Below are 25,531 nucleotides of genomic sequence, written 5' to 3' on the forward strand. Positions count from 1 at the left end.
TTTTCACTATTCAATACCGGTCGGTATCTCCGGTATTCCCGATGCCATTCTGGTATTTCTGGTATTTTAATTTATTTCTTGAATATATTTTTATGATACTTTAATGTTATTTTTTGTTATTTGTAAACTTCAAAACTTATATTTTGTTATGAAATACTTATTTGATATTATTTTTTAGTGGATTATATTTTTATTTTGACTATTTTTGTTAAATTGTAACAAGTTTTGTAGGATTTTTATTATAAAATAAAATAAATTAAAATAGTTTTACCGGCCTGTATTTCCAGTAATACCGGTAATAACGAAATTTTTTTTAATACCGATATGACTAAAATATCGTTTTTAAAACATTGATTGGAATAACATAAGAAAAAAATAAAAAATGTTTGCGTGACTAAGGATGTCAATTGGGTTTTTGTTAAGACCTGTTATAGTAACTGTTAAGTAAAAAATGTACTATGAAATTTTTTCTAATTTTAAAAATAATTGTTTTTAATATTTTAAAGTTTAACATTTAACTTTTTTGATACATAAAAAGTAAGTATTAAATGGATTATTTTTATGCTTGAAAACTGAGAATTTTGTGGAAACCGAACCAGTTAAAGACACGATTTGTGTGACAAATTAATGAACAGAAAAATTCCAAATGGACCAATAAAAGAAAGAAAACGCACTCCAATGAAATGGAAGATCCAATACAGTCCATATCCAACCGCCATGCGCCCTGCGCCCAATACCAAAGGATCCAAACTCCAAAGCCAACAGTATTATTATACTCATATTCCAATTTTTAATTTTAATTAACGAAATATATTCTTCCCAATAGAAAAATCAACAATATCAACATTACAGCAAGGTGTGTTGACATAATCGCCAACATATACATACATACAATTATTATAGATACAAGAAGATAATTTATATATCAATGTTACGATTGCGATCGCTATGGTTGACAACAACTACTACTACTTGTTCAAAATCATCTCTTCCATTTAAATATCAAATTCTTAAAAATAATAATAATAATAGTAATTGTTATTCTCCAATAATCATATCTTGTTGCTCATTAAAGAAAATGGAAACGGCGTCGTATTCAACGGAATCTAAGAAGAAGAAGTTGTTATTTCGACAGTTGTTTGAGAAGGAATCATCTACTTATACATATCTTTTAGCTGATGCTTCTCATCCCGATAAACCTGCTTTGGTTTGTAACTTTTTTTTTTTTAATTATTATTATTATTATTTTTTTTAATTACAAATTTGTAGCTTAATTATGTTTATTTTAATTAATAATATCATATGATTGTTCGTTTGAAGTTAAGTTAGGAATGTCAAATGTGAAATGTGATCATAGAGTGTGATAGACTCTGAGAGCCAAATGTCATAGCTATACGGGCTCCGCCTCGGATTTAAAAATTCGTCGAAATTATATCGAATGACCTCTCTAACGAAAGAGCATGAAATTTTAAGAACACCCATATAATTTTTATAATTTTTCAATGTACGATTTTTGAGATAAAAGATTTTGAATGAATTAAAGGATTAAAATGATTTATGGTGGAGAGAGAAGAAAATGAGTGGTTGATATTTGAGGAGAGAGAAGAAAATGAGTGGTTGAAAAGTTAAAAGTTGAGAAAATTTGGAGGTAACAAATGCTTTATAATGTAACAGAGATACATATATGTACTGTAAGTAGGCGCACAAGAGGGGATAACAGTCTACATTCAGCTTTAAAATTGTCCTATTTCATTGATCAGTTTGTAAAAGAGATGTTGCTGTTGTATAAATTATGTTATTGTGTGCTAAAGTCTATTTTTTCGGCATGACTTAGTGTTTAGTGATGTTGCAGTTGGTTGACCCTGTAGATAGGACCGTAGATAGGGATCTTTCTCTTGTAAAAGATCTGGGATTGAAACTTGTATATGCGATCAACACTCATGTGCACGCCGATCATGTCACTGGAACTGGGCTGATCAAGGTATAAAACGGACCTCCCTGTCTGTGCTTTCTCCCTCTCGTCAAGAACTTTAACGGACGATCGTTATTGCAGACTAAAGTTCCTGGTGTCAAATCTATCATTTCAAAAGCAAGCAAAGCGTCAGCTGATATATTTGTTGAGGCTGGTGATAAGATTCAGTTTGGTGATCTTTATTTGGAGGTATTGCAGTTTGTGATATATACTAGAAAGAGTTGCTTGTCGAATCTTTACATAAAGATTTTAACCTATTTTTGTTACGTTTTTTTCCAGGTTCGTGCAACTCCAGGTCATACCGTAGGTTGTGTTACCTATGTTACTGGTGATGGACCTGATCAGCCTCAACCAAGAATGGCATTTACTGGTGATGCTGTACTAATACGTGGATGTGGGAGAACTGATTTTCAGGTATAGAGTATGATTCGGATCCTAATAGCAACACAAACTGGAAATGTTTATATATAATAGTTACCATTTGTATCTTCATAATACAGGGTGGAAGTTCGCAGCAGCTATATGAATCAGTCCACTCACAGGCAAGAGCTGGAAATTGACAATTGAATGCTGAATAATTATGTATGGTGTTCTTTTTTTGATTTGTGAAACTCAACCATTTGTTGCCATTTTTCCAGATCTTTACATTGCCAAAGGACACATTCATTTATCCTGCTCATGATTACAAAGGCTACACGGTTAGTAGACAATGGTTCATTCTGTTCTTCAATCGTTACATACATTAAGCAGATGCTTAAGTAAACTGTTTGGCTTTCAGGTTAGCACCGTGGAAGAAGAGATGTTATACAACCCTCGCCTCACCAAGGATGAGGTACCCTGATGCTATATGTTTACACCACAGGTGGCAAAATGGGTGGGTTGGGTAGTGTAAGAGGTTAAAATTGGTTTGGGTCAAAATTAATTACTTGTAATGCATGTCAAAACTGGCTGAGGCAATTGAGCCAACCCACAAACACTTTTTTTTATATTCATTTATTGTAGTTTTGCAAATAGTTTTGTGCTAATTTTGGTTACCAAAATAATCTAATCGCCTCTTAATAAAGGGATGTAGACGTGTAGTAGGAGCTTCTTTTTTCTTTATTACTTCGGATTTATGTCTTCTGTTACACCAGTTTGAACCCTTTTCTCTATAGTCAAATCATTTACCTTTGCTAATTTGACTAGTTAGTCAAATCACATATCCCAAATCAATCCATGCATAGGTAAAAATTGAATTTTTGTTTCATTTACTACGAAAATTGAAGTCCCATGCCTCAAAAATATGTTTATTTGATTGTAGTTACTCTTACAACCTTTTTATATAGTGGGGAAACTGTTTTGTTTCTGCGTATACTAACCCACTCTTTTCTTCTTCAGAAAACCTTCAAAAGCATCATGGAAAGTAAGTAAATGATTGTATTCATTCAAATTTGAAATTCCCAACAATATGTGGATATCTAACTAAGTTCCATTACAGATTTGAAGCTCTCATATCCGAAGATGATAGATGTGGCGGTGCCAGCAAACATGGTTTGTGGTCTTCAGGATGTGGAGTCAAAAGCTGCGTGAATTCAATTATATGCTTCTTGTACAATAATAAATAGCTTATAGAAAGAAAGGTTTGTAACTAAATTGTTTGCGAGATTCGCAACTGTATCTTTCTGATTACAAAGGAATAATTTTACCAGGTGGCTTCGAGACTTGATGCAAGTCACCAATCATAAGTTTAAATGAGTCGAAAACTAAGCAAATTAAACTAAATTATAAATGAGTTGTGTCGAAATCCTGATGGTGTCTTTCCCCACAGATAAATACGCCATGGTTGCAAAACTAGCTGCTACAAAGGTGAATATATGATTATGAGATTGGTTTGAAGCTATTTGGATCATTTCAATAATTAGGGATGAAGATTTTGTTAAACCAGGGAATATGTGGATATATATTTGACACAAGTTTTAGTTAGTTCTAGTGACTATGGGTTGTGTCACTAATATAGGTATCTACATTAAAAAGGGGGAAGGTGTAAAGTGTAAACTGGAAAGTGCCACTAATGTTTAGTTTTTAGTCGCACAAAAATATGTCATTTAAAAAGGGCATATAAGATATGTGCATCGAAAATGTGTGCAATTAAATGAATTTTCTTTTAGCAATAGTTGTAGATAAGTTTATTTATTCGAATGCATACGATAGTAGGATTAATTAAAGATATTGGAAATTTGAGGTGTGACCCGATTATGTCGTTTGATATGACCTAAGGGAAGAATTTATAAAAATATATCTTTCCAATAGTTATTTATTTGTATCTTTTTAAGTTTAAAGGAATCTCTTGTGCTTGAATGTATCAATAAGATCTATATCCATGTTTAAGGTGCATTGTAAATAGAGCTTGGTGAAGATGTTCACCACTAGCCAGGGCCGGCTTAAAGGAGACGAAACGGTGCACAAGGGGCAGACCCAATCACTTTAAGGGCCCACCAGATTTTCATAAAAATTATACTCGTATATATTCTGTTTTAAAGAACCATTAAATCAAAGCTTTTTATTTTGAAATGCGTGGATTATTTGCTCGCAACAGGGGATCCATCTTATATTGTCTTAACCGGGTTCGCGCTAAAGAGTCCTTTCACCCTTAATACCTAGTAGGAGGAAAAACTCTCAACTAAACCGCCTAAAGGCATGACATTTAATTGAGATAAAACCCTGCCCCATCTACAAGACTCAAATCTGTTTCACTGGAGGACTTTATTGTGAAATTCCTTTTAAATGTCATTCTCATGTCTCGAACTCGAGACCTCCAGCATGTAAAACTGATGCTCAACCACTAAGCTATAATAGAGAGTACATAAAATTAAAGCTTTTAACCTGGTTTCTCCAACACCAAATATCAAATGAATTAAAACTATGAAAACAGTACCTTTTCACCTTCAATTCCAATTTGTTAATTACTTGTTAAACTGAACGGAGTAGCCCGTTCCCACCCTCTTTTTTTCGTGTGGAAAGCCCCCGGAACGCCCAATCTCGGTCCCGAGGGGCGTTCTACTTCCTTAATATTTGTGCCCCGTTGGATATTGAACGCGAGGCTCCAGCGTTTGGTTTTTTGTCATTTTGCCTGCAGCTGCTACATCTAGTGTGCCAACTTACCCAATTTATAATTTTGCCTGCAGCTTTTGAAGATACCAACAACCCTTTATTCAATTTTTTTTTAAACTAACTCTATTTATATATAAAAGGAATGTCTTGGGGGCATTCCTCCACCCCAAAGGAATGGGGGGAATGCCCCTTATGATTGGTAGTAGACACTTGTCATGCATGGAGTGGAGGAGGGGCATTCCCTTAACCCTCCACTCCTCTTAGTCTTATATTGCCGAGAGTCTTTCGCATACCAGTCGGTTCCATGTTTTTATTTCAATATATAACTAGATTATATCCCGCGTAATACGCGAATAAATATATAACTATTAAAAAACTAAATACGTCATGATATTTTATATTGATAAATTGTTAATAAATAGTATTGAAAAACAATAATATTATATTTGTTTACATAGAATTAAACGAGTTAAAATATATGTAAAAAAAGAATTACATTATGTAGACATAAAAAAGAAAACATAGATTTTAGTGATCAATTCTTCACATAGCTAATCTTTATATTATATTTGTATCACTTAATTTAACAGCCAATGGGTTGGTGACCCATTGGTAAGATCTTCATGTTAATAACTTATTATAAATAATATAAGTAATAAGAGTTGAATAATTGAAAAGGAAAAAGAGACAAGTTTATTAATGTGAAAAACGATCAATCAAATAAGGTTAATGTGTTTTGTATCTATAAGTAAAGAGTTAGAGTTTAATTATAAGTATAATGAGGAAATTGAATATAAATATATATAATTACAAAAGCTAATTTAATACAATAAATAATTTAAAATGACACGTTTTAGTTTATTGGTAGATATATAAAAAAACCTTAAAAAATATATTAAAATTGAAATTGTTAAAAACATTAAAATATGACGAAGTTATTAATATACGCGCTTATAACCAATTTAAATTCTTTCAATATTAAAAGTTTAAACCGATCGACTTTCCATATATGTTTTCCATGTAGTACTTGCAATCCAAGAAACCTTACAACCAAAAGAAATAAATACGTGAATGCTAACCCAAAACTTCACCATAGTACGTTTACGAAATCAAGAAAAACTTGACACATGGAGAACGATACAGACTATTCCCTCATCAAAACGATAACCATGTTACCGAGAATCAAAGTTAAACCTTCAAACATCTCAAATCTTGGTGATTGTTTTGAATTCGATCATGACTTGCATGACGATATTCATCAGAAGAGCAAACGGCGGTCATGCCAGTACTTTTGTGACAAAAGAGTTGGGTTGTCCACGTTTAGATGTCGTTGTGGTGGATGGTTTTGTCGACTTCACTCTTTTCCGGAGGATCATGCTTGTAGATACGATTACTCGGGTGTAGGACGTGATAATTTGTTGAAGGAGAATCCTATTTGCAAAGTTGATAAGTTGAAAATTAGGGTTTGATAAATAGATAGATAGGCTTTATCGATCACAAGATAAATTCGATCAAGCTAGGGTGCCGGTTGGCAATTACTTATGGTTTTTTAAAGTTCCGAAGCCTTCTACAAACAAGATTAACGACAAATTAAGGATCGATCAGGTTAATCAATTGGAATCTCTAAATTAATCAAAAGACTCGGTTTTATTACCTCTCCATATCGGATTATTGCAGGATGAAGATACAATACTAGACGGCTGGCATAACCAAGATTGAAGTGACAGTCTGACACCATAAACTTATTAGCACTAATATTATATTCATGCAAAGTTAGGGTAATTATGACTAAATTGTTAGTACTATTTTTAACGTTTTCTATTAATTTTTTGTTATTTGTATTGGTTTGACAGTTAGTTTCTATTTCATATTTAATTATACAAATTAATTAATATGACCGATGACACATCCCTTAACAAATAAAGTTTTAAAGTATGCAATGTAATATCATTATATAAAAGAAGGGGGTTTGTACATGCCATCTAGCATGAGAATGTGTGAGGAAAATTAGGATATTTTGGTGACAATTCTTGATCTGCTGGTAACTCGTATTATGTGTACGGTTTTACATCATCCTCCTATAATGATAGTGATTGTGTTAATGATGATTTGAGGGACGATAGTCCTACTTTTTTTCTTTGATGGAGTTTTCTTGCTCTTTTGTTTGAATGGATTCTTTCATTTCCGTCTCTCACTATTTATCGTGAATATCCAACATCTTTTGGATATATTTTATTCATTTAGAAAAATTTTATTACGATTTTATTTCCTTAAAAAGATTTTATTCCTTTCCAAAGATTTTATTACGATCAAATATATTTTATATAGATTTTATTCCTTTGGAATGATTTATTCCTTTTGAAAGATTTTATTTTTTTAAAAAGATTTTATTTCATTTTGGAATGATTTATTACTTTTGATATCATATTATACTATTTTATCGTATGTGTACATTATTAATGAATTTATAAATCTTATACTTGTGAAACTATTTCATAAGTCTAGAGTTATCAACATTCATTTATTGGTATTTATCCTATACTTTTTTTGTGCATGTTCAAAAAATAAAAAATAAAAAAATACTCAACATGCTTTATAAAAAAGAAAAAGATATGAGCGGATTTTGTTCCGACCATGCAAGCTAGCAATAGGCATACTGAGAAAGAGATGCGGTTTAATTTTGGGTATCCTCTTTTGGTAGTTGGAGTAACAATTCAACATATCTATAAATCTATATCTATATCTATACTATATTATAAAGCAGATTTTCCATAAATTTTCAAGATTAAATTTGAAATTTTTAATATTGATTTTAAGTACTTCCTAAAAATATTCCTCCTATCTATTCTATATTTATCTAAAATAATTATAATACCCTTTCTTTCTCCCCAAATCTCAACCAATCATCTTTTTTCTCTCTCCTCCATAAATCATTTTAATTCTTTAATTTATTCAAAATCTTTTATCTCAACAATCGTATATCGAAAAATTATATGGGTGTTCTTAAAATTTCATGCTCTTTCGTTAGAGATGTCATTCGATATACTTTCGACAAATTTTTAAATCCGATGGTGGAGCCCGTACGGCTAAGGCATTTGACTATCATACTCTATGACATATCAACTCCTATAACCTATCATACTCTATGACCTAGGTATCACCCCACCATCTCACCGCCGAAACGCGCGGGTACTTGCTCTCGTCTCTTATAAAGAGAATAAGGTTTAAGACTTTAAACACTTTTTGCAATATTCCTAAATTACCCCTAGCCCTAAAATAAGTAACACGCGTTCACTTCACACCACTTCTTTGTTTCCCTTTCTTTTATACTATCACTTTCCAGTGTGACAATGTCCATCATCACCAATAGCCCGACCATCACCTTCCGTATCCATCATTATCACATTTAACTATCGTTTTTTAAATGTTATCACTGCAACGCGGGCACCCATCTATATATGTCAAAGTGAAAACTTATTTTAAACACCTTAAAAATTGTGTAAACTTTTAGAAACTTTTTAAACTAAGTTCAATCATTAATCATATTTTTTTTATAGTAATTGTTTTTTTTTATTATCTAAATGTGTATTTGGATTTTATTATTATATGATAACATAAATTATCATCAATTATACAATTATGTGAAAACATAGATTTTATGATCACATGTGCATATATATAGTACTATGAGCATATATAAATTCAAATCATCTTTTCTTAAAAAAAAGACAAAATGCTTTATAAGATAGTACTAGATATTAGATAAAGAAGAGTTAGTTGCAAAATTCGTCCATGTGGTTTTTCCATTTTAGCAATGGGGGTTATTGTGAAGTGGAAAGTACATAAATACCCTCACACGTGATGCACATGTGCACACTTGACAGCCAGCTTTAACGGATTCGTCAAAATTGGACCACTTTTACAAAAAATTCTCAAAATAAGGACCTAGTTGCAACAATGACCCTAGTTGCAACAATGACCCCGCTAAAATACACAAACCAGGACCAATCTTGCAATTAACTATTCATATTAATATATCCGGAGGTCCACATCGAATTCGTCAGAAGAAGAACCACCGTATGAAAAAGAGCTGTTACACAGTAGGAAACTAGCTAGGAACTCACTCTGATCCGTTTATCTTAATTCCTAAAAAAAACAAAAACATTGTGCTTTTTTTGCTTATTTATTACTGTAGATTTCATTTCATCTTCATAATAAAATTATGAGTGAATCAAGTAAGGATACCAATAAAGATCATCAGCCACCACCGCCGGAGTACGGTACTTTCTATCCTCCACCGCCGGTGGTCACCGGATTTCCTCAGCCTGTTCCACCTCCCGGTCTTTCCGGCGAACCTCCAGTCGACGCTTATGTTCATGGCTATCAGTCTGTTCCAGGTATATATCTATATATTAATGAAATTATTATTATTAATTTAAAAAAAGTGAAACCTACTTCAAAAGTCATTTACATGAAGCTATCGTGCAAGTATGAAACATGATGTGTATGCGTATGCTCTGTTAGATTCAAGTTTTAGCTTTAGCTAGTGATTCATTTCTTAAGATATAAGTAAACTTTATTTAGAGCTTTCCAAAACTCACTTACACAAGGCCAGTTTGACTCGAATTCGTAAGAGTAAATTTTCGAACGCTCCGAGTTGAATATTGGATTTTAAGATGTCAAACCCGGCATCGATCTATAGGAGTTTAATTAACTTATTTGTAAGTGCTTAGTGCATCCCGAACCATACCTTTATCTAGAATTCTAGACATTGAGGGAGAAAAATATATATTTTTAGTGTATTGCAGCTACAACTATGACTCCAAATTCCTATTTTATACTTTACTAGATCACTTGGCAATTCAAATTGGGATAATGTAAAGTATGGTTTTCAATGTCAACAACAACGATACTCAATCAGGATTTGAGGGTGGTATGATGTAGATAGCATTACCCCTACCTAAAGGTAGAGAGGCTGTTTCCAGAAGGACCTCTGGCCCAGGGCTTTCACCCTTATAAAAATTTCTCGACGGCTTTGTCTGAATCTAAGATCTATAGAGAAAATTCCCGATCTAGAGAGAGATGTAGATAGCGAGAGAGCCGTTAGAGAGTGGAAAACCCATCAAGAGTTTTTAATGTGATAAGCATACGGATCTAAAGCGAATCAGTTCCAATCCATAGTACTCACCATCTCAATTTGAATCTTGTAAGCCGTGAGCATCATAACATATAGAGCCAACTAAGGTAGTCGTAACTAGCGAATTAAGATCTCTTTATTATTAGACGGTGATTAACTATAATTAGGAAGTGTTTTGATATTCATATTATGTGTGTGAAATAAAAGGTGAATTCAATGTGTGTTTAGAGAGGAAATTGAGAGAGAGTGATTTAGAGAAATTATTATGCAAATGAGCACTTAGTTACAAATTACACTAACACAAAGTCTGATTCCAATGGCTTACATATGCTTATTGATTTTAGTTGATTTGAAAGTTATGTTTAATTTTTAGGTTACTCGACAACCTTACCTTTGATTGGCAGCTATGATATTTATATACCTACTTATTTACAGAAATCTGGAACAAGGTTCTGTATATGGATGTCTACATATTGCCTTCCCCATACCCTACAAGTCAATTTACTTCCCCTTACCTTTGATTGGCAACTATAATATTTTAATATGACTTTGTCTCAATCCAAAATCTACATATCCGTAGGAACAGGCATTGTTGTTGTTGTTGTTGCCACCTTAAGTATTGTAGTAGATATTAGGAAAAAGATCTCTATTGAGTAAATGATAGTGCTCTATACATTAGATTAACATCATATGACCTACAGGCCTTTGGCCTAGTGGTTGGTATCAGCTTTACTTTGTAACTTTGTCGGGGTTCGATCGTCATGGTAGTTATATTCTCAGATTATTACTGTACTAGACTATTTTTTTTTAAAAGGAAGATGACATCAATGCTAGTTTTGCAAAAGCTTACTTAGTTCTTGTTTTTTACAAATTGATAATTTATTTGAAGATATGTTGACTTTGTTTTAATGTTGTATATGGTGTTGTAGGCTATACTGTTGCTAAAGGAAGACCTTTGATAGAACGTCGCCTTCCTTGCTGCGGAATTGGTATTGGATGGTTCTTGTAAGTTTCCGCCATGGTACTCTGAATGAACTCAAATGTTATTGGTTCCTTGTATGCGTTCTGGCCTTTGCATATACCCACCATTTTTCGTGGAAATAAATAAATAACACGTTAATCTTTTGCATCGTGTAATATTAGTTGTAGTTGAAATGGGATCCACAAAATTAAAAAATTGGTTTAAACTAATTGATCACCGGTTTCCAAATCAAATGAGTATTGTTTGAACTGTTTTCCTATAAAATGTGCTCAAGAAAGTGAACACTAGGTACTTTTTGATTGATTTCTGTTGTTCTGCTATAGTAAACTGTGTTAAATTGGGAAGACAGGTTTAGTTATGCAGTATTATTTTTCAGTTATGTATATTTAATTGTGTTATATATTTAATGAGTGTTAACTAATTGTGAGATAAGTAGCACCGTAGCAGTGAGTTACTTTCAAGCATCCCAAAATCCAAATAGCCGATTCTCTCTGGTTTATTAGAAACAAAACAATTTAGACTATGCTTGTGGTATGTCCACCGTTTACAGTAAAATATAGGCTCAAAACATTGACTTAAAGACAGACCTAATGCATCAGTGCTTGACATATGACCTGGACATTCTCTCTCACCTTTTTACTACCTTTAACTTGCTATATGCTCCAATCTTATGGTTAGCCCTATTTTTAGGCTAATGTTTGAGGCCTATTTACATATCATAGTGCCTTTTTTCTTTACCTGAATAGAGTCATGTACTTATGGTACCAGTTGTCGAGGTTAGGTAGCTGAAGGTTATGTTGTGCCTGATCATGAGATAGCTACCTGTTTTTGAAGGTTTGGGTTTGAACTATCAATACATGTAATTTGATCGTCACTATTTCCTTTTCCTGAAGGTTCATCACCGGTTTCTTCTTTGCTGCAATCCCATGGTATCTGGGAGCATTCATTCTACTATGTGCTCAGCATGACCAACGTGAGAAACCTGGATATGTTGCATGCGTAATCTCTGTAGGTTTTTCTTAATATACTTTTTTGTTGACAAAACTTAGGGGAAAGATGATAGTGTCAAACTGTCAATAGTTTAATCAAGTTTTATAAATTTCCAACAAAACACATTCTTTTGCGTTGCAGGCTATTCTTGGAACAATTGCGGTGGCATTTGGTGTTACAAATGCCTGATTGACAGTTCACAATATTTGAAGTCAGTTGTACAGAACTGAGAAGTCGACTGATGCATATATAAAAATAATCAAGTGAAAGGTATCTCTGTTTATTAATTCATTTGAATGGTTGTATTATGGTGTGAAGTTGTAACGGCTATATCATGTGTCAAGACATATACTAGTTTTATTCATCTGTCTCTGTCTGTATACACATCAGTCTTAAAACACATGTAAATGTATTCTATATAGTTTCCATTGTGATTTGTAAGTTTGTCGAGAGACATCTTTTTGAAAGTATTGTTGGGTTTGAGTGACTAAAATTTTGAACTCCTTTTGTTATCTATATGGTGCAAAATGATGAACATACCATTTAAAAAAATGCGAAGTATACGTATATGTATAAGCATGATTTATATAATATCATCGGGTATTGTGAGATTTAGTTTTTTTTGTGTGATGTTTGAGTGAAAAAGTGGATTCATATGACAACTTTCAATGGTTGGAAGAAAAACTTCAAAGTAATTTGATAAAACATGGACGAAACTGAATGTGAAACGGGCCGAGACAATTGAGCCAACCCACAAAGACTTTCTTATTCATTTTTTGGAGTTTTACAAACAGTTACTGTGCTAATCATGGTTGCCAAAATAATCTAACTGTGTCTTGATAGAGGGGTGTAGTAGGAGATTGTTTTTCATTTGATTACACTTTGGATTAATGTCTTTCTGTTTGACCAATTTGAACCCTTTCCTTTTTAGTCAAAATCATTTAGCTTTGCTAATTTGAGTAGTTAGTGAAATCACATAACCCAAATCAACACGTGTATAGGTAACAATTGAATTTCTGATTCATTCGCTATGAAAAATGAAATCCCATGCTTTAGATTTGTGTTTATGTGATTAAAATTTAAAATTACTCTTACAACCTTATTATATGGTGGAGACTGGAGTAGAAGTTTTGTTTCTGTATTTACTAATCCAATCTTTTCTTTTTCAGGAAACGTTCAAAAGCATCATTAGTAAGTAAATGATTGTATTAATCCAAATTCTAAACAATATGTCAATATCTAACTAAATTCCATTACAGATTTGAAGCTCTCGTATCCAAAGATGATAGATGTGTGGTGCCAGCAAATATGGTTTGTGGTCTGCATGATGTGGAGTCGAAACTCGAAAGCTGCTTGAATACAGTTATATGCTTATTGTACAATAATAAATAGCTTATAGAAAAGAGGTTTGTGAATAAATTGTTTGCGAGATTCGCAGCTGTAAGGCTCTGATTACAGATGAATAACTTTACCAGGTGGCTTGGAGACTTGACGCAAGTCACCAATCTTGAGTTTAAATGAGTCGAAGACTAAGCAAAACTAGATAATAATTGGGTTGTGTCGATTTCCTGAAGATGTCTTTCCACACATATATAGATATCCCAGGTTATGTTTCTATAAATTGAGTTCACTGTGATTCCCTAACTTTTGTTCGTACATATCTAAGTTAAAGGAATCTTTTGTTGTGCTTGAATGCATCAATTAGATCAGTAACCATGTTTAGGGTGTATGGAAAATGGAGCATGGTGTTACATACTCATTTACAACGATGTTCACCATTAACGCTCCAGATGTGTCAATAAACACGGGGATGTGGTATTAGGAGAAATGGTAAACTACAAAGATGTTCACCATTAACGCACCATATATTATTTATTTTTCATTATATAATATGACATGAACATTGAGTATTAGTTTTTAGCAAATTGAGCATATTAATTGTTAATAAGTGATTATTAACAACCTTTTTCTAGTATATATTACAATTACAATAACTAAGGTAGATCAATGATAATATCATCTTGTATCCTTGTGTTGAAGTTTTTTCGTGACATCTTGCAAATATATACTGCTTGCCTACTTTGAATAGCTTAGACCAATTTTGCCCAACGTGGATTTTATAACCCAATAAATTTTCACATTTCTTACATAAATTTTTTTACAACCTTACTACTAATTCACTATATTACTAATTTTTTACAATAAAAGTTGAACATGATCAATGTTGCGATTTGACCAATATTACTAATTCACTATATTTCGACTTACTTGGTCACTTTATGAAAAACAAAAAGAAAAAACTAAAAGAACACATGAAGCATTTTTTTTCTTTATTATGTATATTTTCTTTTTATAGATATCAATTTAAACCGATCAAACCATTTGATCTTAAATCAAGTGATCACCTGAAGCCTTCGGAAGTTTTGAGGGAGAGGATTTTGGTTTGGAGACTAGAGATCGAATCTTAATTCCCTATGGTCTTGGACATTTACCTCTTCAGACGGGTGCGGACCGTGTTATCGCACCCTTGGTCTCCAGGGGTGCATTCGGGTTCCAACTTCTAGCATACTGTCCGTTTAAATGTCACTTTTAGGGTTCGAGCTACTAACCAACTAAATCATCGTCATCAACAGTAAATATTCATGCAACATCCAAAATTATCTATAATCTATATCTATAATAATAACAAGTTTATTCATGAAAAAAAGTACAACTTATTATACCAGAGGTTTTGTTCAACTACCACAGCACTTGGTGGAAAGACTTGTAACACGACTTTACTACTACAAAAAATTGAGATTTGGAACGGTTATTGCTATTTTTTAACGTTTTTTCATCCGTACCGAAAAATAGTGTTCCAAAAAACAAAATGGATTTTAGAACGGTTTGAAAACCGTTTCAAACAATGGAACTTTTGTCACGGTTGACTATAAACCGTTCCATAAATGATCAGAAAGTCAGATATAGAACAAAGGTTTGGAATGTGTGTAATTTCCAAAAAACCGTTTCACTCGACATTTACTTTTTGTATATATTTTTTATTTTTAATAAAAAAAATTTTTTGGAACAACGTTATTTTTAATAAATTTAATTCTAAATATATTTATGATATATCTAGATTCATACTACATAATAAAATATCCACAAGATCAACAAATTCAAATGAAGCTCAATTATCATTTTCTTGGAAAATAACTTGTATACATACATCATCTCTGAGACTCTGACACATCAAGGTTTATACATAAACACTAAAGATTCATACATCTTCGTATAACAATATATTATATCATCATAACTAAGGCTGACAATTTTGACACGAAACCTGTTAACACGACACGACATGTTCTTAACAGATTTCGTGTTTGGCCTTAACAGGTTTCATGTCTTAACAGGTCCGGGCCTGTTAAGACACGATAATTTTCGTGTCTTAATAGGTGCGGACCTGTTAAGACCTGTTAGGACCTGTTAATATTTTTAAACTAAAAATCATGTATTAAATGTAAAAGGTTTCATTCTTATAACCTATCAAACTTCAGGGTTCTTTGGGAAATAATGTAATTCATAGAGGTAGTGCACGTGAGTGATGAACTATTTTCTTTCATTTCATACTCCATCTTAACTAGAAAAATTTGGACCCCGCGTTGCGGGGCCTCAATTGTCTTGTTTAAACGGTTACGTTATTTTAGTGTGTTTGCATTAAACCTTCAATCACTAGAGTATTAATTAGAATCATTTTCTCATGAATATGTTTAGTGTGCAATAAATCAAAAAATAATTCGTAGTGGAAACCAAAACTGGATATGATATAGCAAAAACATTAATATATTAGTTGAAAATTTAAGCCGGTTGTAGCAGAATGCAAATAGTGGTACGGGGTGTACACAATATATCGGATGACTCAAAAGATAAATAGTGTAAAAAAAAACCAAAAAGTAACCGGTAGTAGAAAATCCTAGACGGATAGTGATACGGGGTGTAACATCAACGAATAGGAACTCACCACATAGGCAAGTTACTATTCAAATAAAAGAGAAAAAACTTAAACGGGATCCGATATGACAAAATCCGAATAGTAATACATGGTGTAAAATCAACTATTGATTTGGTGACACGTGGTGAGCAATGATTTGTGACATGTGGCGGAAAATCAAAGGGCATGACACTATTCATAGCCATGCCCTTTAATATTAAGGTTTGGGCCCCGCTTTGCGAGACTCTAATTGTCATGTTGATACAGTTTCGTTATGATAGCCTACTTGCGTTGAACCAAATTAATAATTCAAAAGGTTAATGTTTGAAAACCTAAGAAATAACATGAAGAAAACAAATAATGTTTGTGCAAGAAAACTAAGAAAACCAAATCAAAAAGTTTGCAATATCTAATACATACTTTTAGTTTGTGCAATAAAACCAAAAAAAAAAAAAAAACAAACAAAGGAGAAACAAAATGTTGAGTAAAAGTTTTCAATACATTAGTGGAGAACACAAAAGCAAAAAAACTATGAAAAATACCGAAAGAAAAAAATTTCAAACAGAATATGTTATGGAAGAATCTAAATAGTGATGCAGGGTATAAGATATACCAGTAAAAAAAAAACACAAAAGAAAAAAATATTTGTGCAAGAAGCCAAGAAAAACCAAAAGGAAAAAAAGTTCAGACGGAATCCGATATAACAAAATTCGAGTGAAACGCGGGATGTAGGTGGACCAATAGAATAGTGCCATGTGGTGGTAGCACTGTTCATTAGCCTCATGCTTAATAACAAAAAAACAAAAAAAAGTATAAAAATATCGAAAGAAAAACTTCAAACGGGATACGATATGGTAAAATGTAAATAGTGACGTGAGGTATAAAATGAACCAATAGAAAAAAACACAAAACCAAAAGAATTGTGGAAGAAACCAAGAAAAACCGAAAGAATAAACACTCGAACGAAATCCGATATGACAAAATTGGAATAAAAACATAAGGTATAAATGAACCAATTGAACAGTGACATGTGGCGTGACACTTTTCATAAGCCTCATCATTAATGATTATACAATACATTATAAAGGAGGAATATTTTTTTTTAAATTCTAAAATAATGAATTGAAACGCATACTATACCCAAATTAATCTCGTCCTAGGAGGTCGCCGTACAGTCAATCAATTTAATTGATTAATTTATATCCAGGTGTCAACAATCCACATTGAAATAGTCAGAACCAACACATGAAAGAGCAGAACTCACCACGATACATTTATCATAAAAAATTCGAGTAATTTTTTATTTTTATTTGTGCTTTTGCATTTGTTAAGTTGATTTATTAGATTTCATCTCCTATTAATTGATATATAAAAAGGAAAATCATGAGTGAATCAAGTAAGGATACCAATAAAGATCATCAGCCACCACCGCCGGAGTACGGTACTTTCTATCCTCCACCGCCGGTGGTCACTGGATTTCCTCAGCCTGTACCACCTCCCGGTTTTTCCGGCCAACCTCCGGTCGACTCTTATGTTCATGGCTATCAGTCTGTTCCAGGTAATATATTTTCATTAATTATTAGTTTGAAAAAAAAAGTCAAACCTACTTAAAAATTCAATTACATGAAATCTAGCTATGTATTTATGAAACATGATCTGTATGTGTATGATCTGTTAGATTCAATTTTAGCTCTAGCTCGTGATTGCATTATTTTTATTAGATATAAGTAAGATTTATTTAGAGCTTTCAAACTCACTTAGACTAGGCTAGTTTGACTTGAAATGGTAAGATGAATTTTTTCGACTCTCCGAGTTGAATATTAAGATGATTGAGTTCCAAACGTATAAAGTTCCGAAGTTCGGTGTCGATTTAATCGAGCTTGAACTTTTTTTCAATGATCTATTCATTTACATCCTTATTTGTAAGTGCTTAGTCCATCTCCAACCATACCTTTATCTAGAATTCTAGATGTCGAGGAAAAAAAGATATATTTTTAGTATATTCCTTCTTGCATCTACAACTATTACTCGAAATTTATTTTTTGTCTTACTATATCACTTAGCAATTCAAATTGGGATGGTGTAAAGTTGGGGGTCCCTGCCAAGTGCCCAAGTGTGCTTCTTAATGTTGTAAATGTATGGATCTAAAACAAATCGGTTCCAACCCATACACTCACCATCCCAATTTGAACCTTGGAAGTCGTGGCGTCAAAACATATGGAGCCAACTAAGGTAGTTGTTAACTAGCGAATTAAGATTCGTACATTATGATTAGAAGTTGATTAACTATGATTAGGAAGTTTTTAGATATTATTTGAAAGTCCCTAAGCCACAAAATCTACGAGATTAGATGACTAACTATTCAGTGCGGAAACTCTCAAAAGCTAGCAATCAACAATACAATATTCACAAACAATATATGAATAATCGGAGCCTTGTATTACTTCAATAATAACGATTACAAGTAAAACACGAGCTCTTGTTAACAAGAAAAAGTGAAAAATACGTAAACAAAGACTGGAGAGATTCTTCTTAAGCATAAGGTCTAATCTCTAATTTATACTAAGTTACTAACCAAATCGGCCAAGACCTAGCTAGACCTATCTAGCTAGACCAAGACCTAGACCTACCTAGACCTGTCTAGTTGGTCAACTCTCAGGTTGACTTGGTCGTGTTTGACCTTATTGCATACAAAAACGTATCGTTTAATAGTTACATATACAAATGACTCAAGACAGACTTCTATAAGGATGTTGTCATCCGGAAATGCACCAACAGACTCCCCCTTGATATCAACAATTAGAAGTTTTCATTGATCTTCAAAGTTTTCACTTGTAATGCATAAACATTAGTAACAAAAATGCACAAACGGACACCCATTGACTATTGCCATCGGTTCTAACAATCATTAGTTTAAAGGCTGCATCAACAGACTTCCATTTAACCAATGCGTCTTCTTTCGGTAAGACTTGATCTTCATACGTTGCACATTAACCTTCAAATTGAAAAATCTTTGTATCCTTATGACAACTAACAAATCCATTAACAGATTGTAACTCTCCCCCTCAACAGTAATCTCCTCCAAATTAAGCTCCAAACAATATTCCCATGCCAAATATTATTACTTCAAAGTATTCCATAAATCATTGCTTCCAAGCAATCCAAATATCATCGATTCCCCAAGCAATAACAGATATCATGCAAGACAACATAACTCAATCGATTTGATCTTCAAGCTTAATTGGCATCTGACAGAGAAGTTGAATCTCCAACAATTAGTATTGAATTTAATCAGCTCCCACAAAGATAAGAAATTTTGTAACTTGAATTTCACATATGCAACACTTACAACATCCATGTCTTCCCATACGATCTCTGTCTTCTATCAATAGTGTCTGACTTTGTCTTGTAACTTCACAAATCCAAGAATCACGTGACGTCTTTTGTATCAAATCTCTCCCTCAAGGTAAGCATCTCCAACATACACAGAGAACCACTTAATTTGCAACCCCTTCACTAGTTACCGGATTAATCATCTCTACATCATTGGCATAAAATAAAGGTTTAATCATCAACTACTTGGCTACAAATGATTAATTTTACCCCAAAAGCTCTAAGACAAAATCCCAAACACATGCTTATCAAAGATCATCTACAGTTTAATCGACGTTTAACCCTAGTCTTCAATCTTCATCTGATTTATTTGAATCACCTAATTTATAATCAGGCACCTTTGATCTAAAAATTAGGTCGGGCACATGTCACACGGATTCAAAACTAGAAAGATACCATGATTGAACTATGTCAAAACATTATGATCTTTATTTCAAGCAACCAAAATTTTGTATAGAAAACACGGAAGGCTTAAAATTTTTACAAAATTATTAAAACAATCAATATGTTTGTTTTGGTTTCAACACATCTCTCATTCTCATCTTCATCCCATAGTTGTTCCAATATGCAATCATGAGATAACCTAGTAGGTCCTTTGCCAAAACATCATAACGACATAGTTGTTCACATATACAATCTAAGAGATAACCCAATAGCCCCTTAATGTCAGAATAACCTTTTTTTGGCCTGATCTTGAACAAGATTTCTCAGAATCTTCTATAGAGGATAGAACTCGAGCCGTCATTAATTCATATATCATTTAAATTCAGAACCTAAACTCGAAGAGTTTACAGGTTCCAAACTTGAATGATGTTAAGCTAGAACCTAAAATTGTTCAAGTACACAAGTTCAAAAACTTGATTGACAGAAATCAAACTCATAACCAAGAAAATTACAAGTTCAATCTCAAACAAGTTCAAACCAAAACTTAAACAAAATTACAAGTCCTTTAGAATGTAAAAGTCGTAAGAACTTACAATTGTTCAAGTTAACAAGTTGAAAATCCGAAAGACAAGATCTCAAACCTAAACTCAAGAGAGTTTATCGAGTTCAAAATCAAGTCCGAGAGTTTCAAACCTTAACTTACCAAACTTCAAAATTCGTTACACCAGTGCGCCAAGAACAGAATATATAAGATGATTAGTAATGAGGTCGAGTTAGACCTATCTAGCTAGACCAATCGAGCTAGACCTATCTAACTAGACCAAAAGTCGAAAATACCTTATTTCTTGCTTAATCTCTTGAAACCTTGAAGAAACATTCCAAAAAGCGGCTTACAATTGTCGGAAGCTCTAATCCCGAACAAAAATAACACGATCTATGACTTCGATACCACTTGAAAGTCCCTAAGCCACCGGATCTATGAGATTAGATGACTAACTATTGAGTGCGGAAATTCTCAAGAGCTAGCAATCAACAATACAATAAACACGAACAATATATGAATAATCAGAGTCTTATATTACTTCAATTTAACAATTACAAGTAAAACATGAGCTCTTGTTAACTAGAAAAACACGTAAACAAAGACTAGAGAGATTGTCCTTAAGCATAAGGTCTAATATCCTATTTATACTAACCAAATCGGCCAAGGTCTAGCTAGACCTACCTAGACTAATCTAGCTAGACCTACCTAGACCTGTCTAGCTAGATCAATACCTAAACCTGTCTAGTTGGTCAACTCTCAGGTTGACTTGGTCGTGTTTGACCTTATTACATACAAAAACATATCATTTAATAATTACATATACAAATGACTCAAGACAAACTTCTATAATAATGTTGTCATCCGGAAATGCACCAACATTATGTTTGTGTGTAATATATGGGAATTCAAATTATTCAATGTGTGTTTAGAGAGGAAATCGAGAGAGATTGAGAGAGTATTTAGGGAAATGAGTTTGCAAATGATCACTTAGTTACAAATTACACTGAGCCAAGGTATGTTTCTAATCGCTTAAATTTATTGTTACCGTAAACACTTATAGGGGAGTTTTGGCTTTGAAAAACACGATAAGCTATAAACACTTGGAATATGGTTATTGATGTTAGTTGATTGAAAGTTATTTATTTACTCGACAACCTTACCTTTGATTGGGAACTATAATTTTCATATACCTACTTATCTACAGAAATATGGAACCAGGTTCGCTACCATTGGGTTGGTATATTAGACAAGAGATCTCTATTGAGTATTGAGTAAATGATAGGGCTCTATTTATTAGATTTACATCATATGACCAACAGGCCATTGGCCTAGTGGTATCAGCTTTACTTTGTAACTTGGTAGGGGCACAATCCTTGTTGTATTCAGCTTATCATCAGTGTACTGGTTTAGATCGTTTTAAAAAAGAAAGATCGATATCAAATGATGATGCTAGTTTTACAAAAGCTTACTTAGTTTTCTTTTTCCTTATATAGTGACTTTATTTTAATGTTGTATATGGTGTTGTAGGCTATGCTGTTGCTGAAGGAAGACCTTTGAGAGAACATCGTCTTCCTTGCTGTGGAATTGGTATTGGATGGTTCTTGTAAGTTTCCACCTTGGTACCTTGAATGAACTTAAATGTTATTAGTTTCTTGTATTTGTTTGCTCCTTGGATAATATTAGACCATCTATATGGTATATTGTATTAGTTTAGATTATGTCATAGTTCAAGGTTGTCAAGTGTAATAATTCAAGATAGTCGAATGTAATTTGTAATTCTATAATTTTTTTATTTTATTTTTAATTCTATAAATTAATATCAATGAGAAGGAAAAACCCCAAGGAAATTATTATCATCTTACAGATAATGAATAAATGACATGTTAATTTCTAATTGACAGATTTGCATCATGGTTTGCTAGTTGTAGACTTGTAGTTTGTCACCGACTAGGGATCCGCATAATAAAAAAATTTGTTTAAACTAAATGATCAACATTTTCTAAATTAAATGAGTATGGTTTGAATTATTTTCCTATAAAGTGGGCTCAAGAAAGTGAAAATTAGGTACTTCTTGATTGATTTCTGTTGTCTGCTATAGTATAGTCTGTTAAACTGGGGAGAAAGTTTTAGTTATGTGGTGTTACTTCCAGTTATGTGTATTTGATGGTGCTTTAGATTGATGGAAGTTAACTAATTGTGAGATAGGTAGCAGTGGGTTTTTTTCAAGTTTCATCCATCCTGGAATCCCAATAGCCGATTCTATCTGGTTTATAAAAAAACAAATAATTTAGACTATGCTTGTAGTATGCCTACCCTTTACAGTAAAATATAGTCCCAAAACATCACTTAAAGACGGACTAATCCATGCAATGCTTGACATATAAGCGGGACGTTCTCTCTCACCTTGTATTTTACCTTTAATGTGCCACATGCTTCAATCTTATTGTTAGGCCTATTTTTGGGCTAATGTTTGGGGTCTATTTTACACATCATAGTGCCTTTATTCTTTGCCTGATTGGTCTTGGCTGCCTTGATACGGTCACGGACTCATGATATTAGTTGTCGTGCGGTAGCGACAGATTATGTTGTGCCTGATCGTTTGATAGCCACCAAACTTGCCTATTTCTATTTCTAAAGTTTTGAGTTTAAACTATCAATAAATGTGATCTGATCGTCACTAGCTCCCTTTCCTGAAGGTTCATCATCGGTTTCTTCTTTGCTGCAATCCCATGGTATATCGGAGCATTCATTCTACTATGTGCTCAATATGACGAACGTGAGAAACCTGGATATGTTGCATGCGTAATTGCTGTAAGTTTTTTCAATGTTCTTTTTGTTGACACAACTTAGGGGACAGATTATAATGAGAGCATTTTCATCAAACTATAAATCCCCAAAACACATTCTGTTGCATTACAGGCTATTCTTGGAACACTTGCTGTGGTATTTGGTGTTACAAATGCTTGATTGACAGTTCACCAAGTATTTGAAGTCAGTTGTACAGAACTGAGAAGTCGACTGATGCATATATATGAAATCAATCAAGTGGAAGGTATCTTTTGTTCTATTTATTTGAATGGTTGTATAATGGTGTAAATCTGTAAGGTCTATCCTGTGTCAAGACATATTCTAGTTAATTTTATTTGTCTATATATAAACACCGGTCTTATACACATATAAATGTATTCAAAGTAGTTCCCATCGTGATTTGTAAGTTTGTCAAGAGACACCTTTTTGAAAGCATTGTTGGGTTTGAGTGATTAGCATTATGAGTGCAAAATGGTGAACACATCATTTAATAGAATGTGAAGTATTTGTATTTGCATATGCATAGATTATATATTATCGTTGGTTATTGTGGGTTCAGTTTTTTGTGATGGTTGAATGAGAAAGTGGATTGTAAATCTTAGCTAGATCACGAAATCATGATTAGTGTGTGTGAGAGAGTTGAGAGAAAAATGGTATTAGTAAAGGAAAGGAATATGATTATGTAAAAGGTTTAGGAATTACAAAGGTGGTGGAGGGATATTTATACACATAGCAAAATAAACTTAACACCCTTCCATACTTAACTAATTACATTCATAACTTATGCAAATGTACAAAACTAGCACTAATCCAACATGGATTCATATCACAACTTTTAATGGGTGGAAGAAAAACTTCCGAGTAATTTGATAAAACATGGATTGGTTAGTTACCATCAAAAACTAGTTTTGCTTATGCTTTTTGCAATAAACATCCTCTATATATTATTTGTGATTTTGTGACGCAACACTATACCAGGTCACTAACATGTGAGACCGTGAGGCTTCCTTTTAGGCAACTCTTTTGAACTAATATAAATCAGTTCTTCATAAATTAACATGAACTTATATGGGTTGTTGGTAAACACAACCTAAACATAAATGGTACCTAGATAAACCAGTTTACTAATCATTTTATCATCTCATTCGATCTATCTCACCCTGTTCCTTAATCCGTAGTGGAAACCCATCTTCCATTTTGGACGTATATCAAGCTACATAAACCGGCTCAACACCCTCATCCATAGCCAAAACCTCCTTTAACTTCCCCAAAATCTTTGAGCCGATATTGACTACGTTTGGAAATATGGATTGACATGTTTGTTTCCAATTTTTATGATTATTTTGTGTGTGTGTTAAATATTTATGTATGTTTTTAGCTTTACTTTGTGCTTGAAATTTAATATTTGATTGAATTTTAATGTTTGATGTTTTAAAATATATATAGCCGTATATATATATATATATGGGAAAAGTGAGTATGGGGTTGTCCCCCATCTAAGCTTATATGGGAAACTCCTCACATATAAGTAATTATTCTTTATATGAAAATTGTTTTTTGATTGTTTTCTGAATAACTTATGTGTAATTTTGAAGTTTATAATTGTGTGGAGGCATGGATTATCATCCGTTATACAATTATGTGGAGATTTGGATTTTTGATCACATATGCACGAATATTCCTATGATCACATGTAATCATAGCAATATTCGTACACATGTGATCAAAAATTCAAATCTCCACACAATTATATAACGGATGATAATCCATGCCTCCACACAATTATAAACTTCAAAATTACACATAAGTTATTCAAAAAACAATCAAAAAATAATTTTCATGTAATGAACAATCATCGGTTGAGCTTAATTTGAAAAGTTCTCAAAGGTTCTCGCAAAAAAAAAGTTCTCGAAATAACTTTACTATATATATATATATATATATTTATATAGGGGTTATCAAAATGCGGGCCGGCCCGTGAAACCCGTTGAACAGGCCCGAGAAACCCGAACCCGAGTCAACCCGTTAAAATACGGTCCGGTCTATGGGCCTGAATTTCATAGAAATACGGGTTACGGGCCGAGCCGGGTTAACCAGTGTAAAACCCGAAAACCCGTAAACCCGCTATTAATTGTACTCGGTGACTTGTTAGAGAAGCTTTATAACATGAATTATATGAGTTTTGGAGTTGACAAAAGACGATCTTATTGTTCATTTTGATTATCGCAAAGCTTGATTACATTTCATGCTTTTTAGAT

The 25,531-nt window shown here is 32.9% G+C and overlaps 3 protein-coding genes across 6 annotated transcripts; all 3 read left to right on the plus strand.

Moving 5' to 3' along the window:
- Nucleotides 1-696: 696 nt before the first annotated feature.
- On the plus strand, nucleotides 697-3,659 carry LOC122595807 (persulfide dioxygenase ETHE1 homolog, mitochondrial). The gene is made up of 9 exons (XM_043768255.1): nucleotides 697-1,207; nucleotides 1,853-1,981; nucleotides 2,054-2,161; nucleotides 2,252-2,386; nucleotides 2,473-2,514; nucleotides 2,611-2,670; nucleotides 2,751-2,804; nucleotides 3,350-3,374; nucleotides 3,450-3,659. Exons 1-9 carry the CDS (start codon nucleotides 929-931, stop codon nucleotides 3,539-3,541), a joined length of 924 nt encoding a protein of 307 aa, XP_043624190.1. The 5' UTR covers nucleotides 697-928; the 3' UTR covers nucleotides 3,542-3,659.
- A 5,433-nt stretch (nucleotides 3,660-9,092) lies between these two features.
- Nucleotides 9,093-13,815, plus strand: LOC122595832 (60S ribosomal protein L18a-like protein). 4 transcript variants are annotated; one of them, XR_006323259.1, is made up of 6 exons: nucleotides 9,093-9,459; nucleotides 11,129-11,204; nucleotides 12,075-12,154; nucleotides 12,313-12,441; nucleotides 13,341-13,362; nucleotides 13,431-13,815. XR_006323259.1 is itself a non-coding variant. In XM_043768284.1 (5 exons), the coding sequence occupies exons 1-4, from the start codon at nucleotides 9,285-9,287 to the stop codon at nucleotides 12,399-12,401; spliced, it is 420 nt and encodes a 139-aa protein (XP_043624219.1). In that variant the 5' UTR covers nucleotides 9,093-9,284; the 3' UTR covers nucleotides 12,402-12,441; nucleotides 13,431-13,815. The 4 variants fall into 4 exon arrangements, 2 of the variants coding, with proteins under 2 accessions (XP_043624219.1, XP_043624220.1); XR_006323260.1 differs by having other exon boundaries at nucleotides 9,099-9,459; nucleotides 12,075-12,189; XM_043768284.1 differs by lacking the exon at nucleotides 13,341-13,362.
- Nucleotides 13,816-17,301: 3,486 nt separating this feature from the next.
- On the plus strand, nucleotides 17,302-23,831 carry LOC122595833 (60S ribosomal protein L18a-like protein). The gene is made up of 4 exons (XM_043768286.1): nucleotides 17,302-17,702; nucleotides 21,993-22,068; nucleotides 23,162-23,276; nucleotides 23,385-23,831. The coding sequence occupies exons 1-4, from the start codon at nucleotides 17,528-17,530 to the stop codon at nucleotides 23,430-23,432; spliced, it is 414 nt and encodes a 137-aa protein (XP_043624221.1). The 5' UTR covers nucleotides 17,302-17,527; the 3' UTR covers nucleotides 23,433-23,831.
- Nucleotides 23,832-25,531: the final 1,700 nt, after the last annotated feature.

This window comes from Erigeron canadensis, chromosome 4, assembly GCF_010389155.1.
Source record: "Erigeron canadensis isolate Cc75 chromosome 4, C_canadensis_v1, whole genome shotgun sequence".
NCBI lineage: Eukaryota > Viridiplantae > Streptophyta > Magnoliopsida > Asterales > Asteraceae > Erigeron > Erigeron canadensis.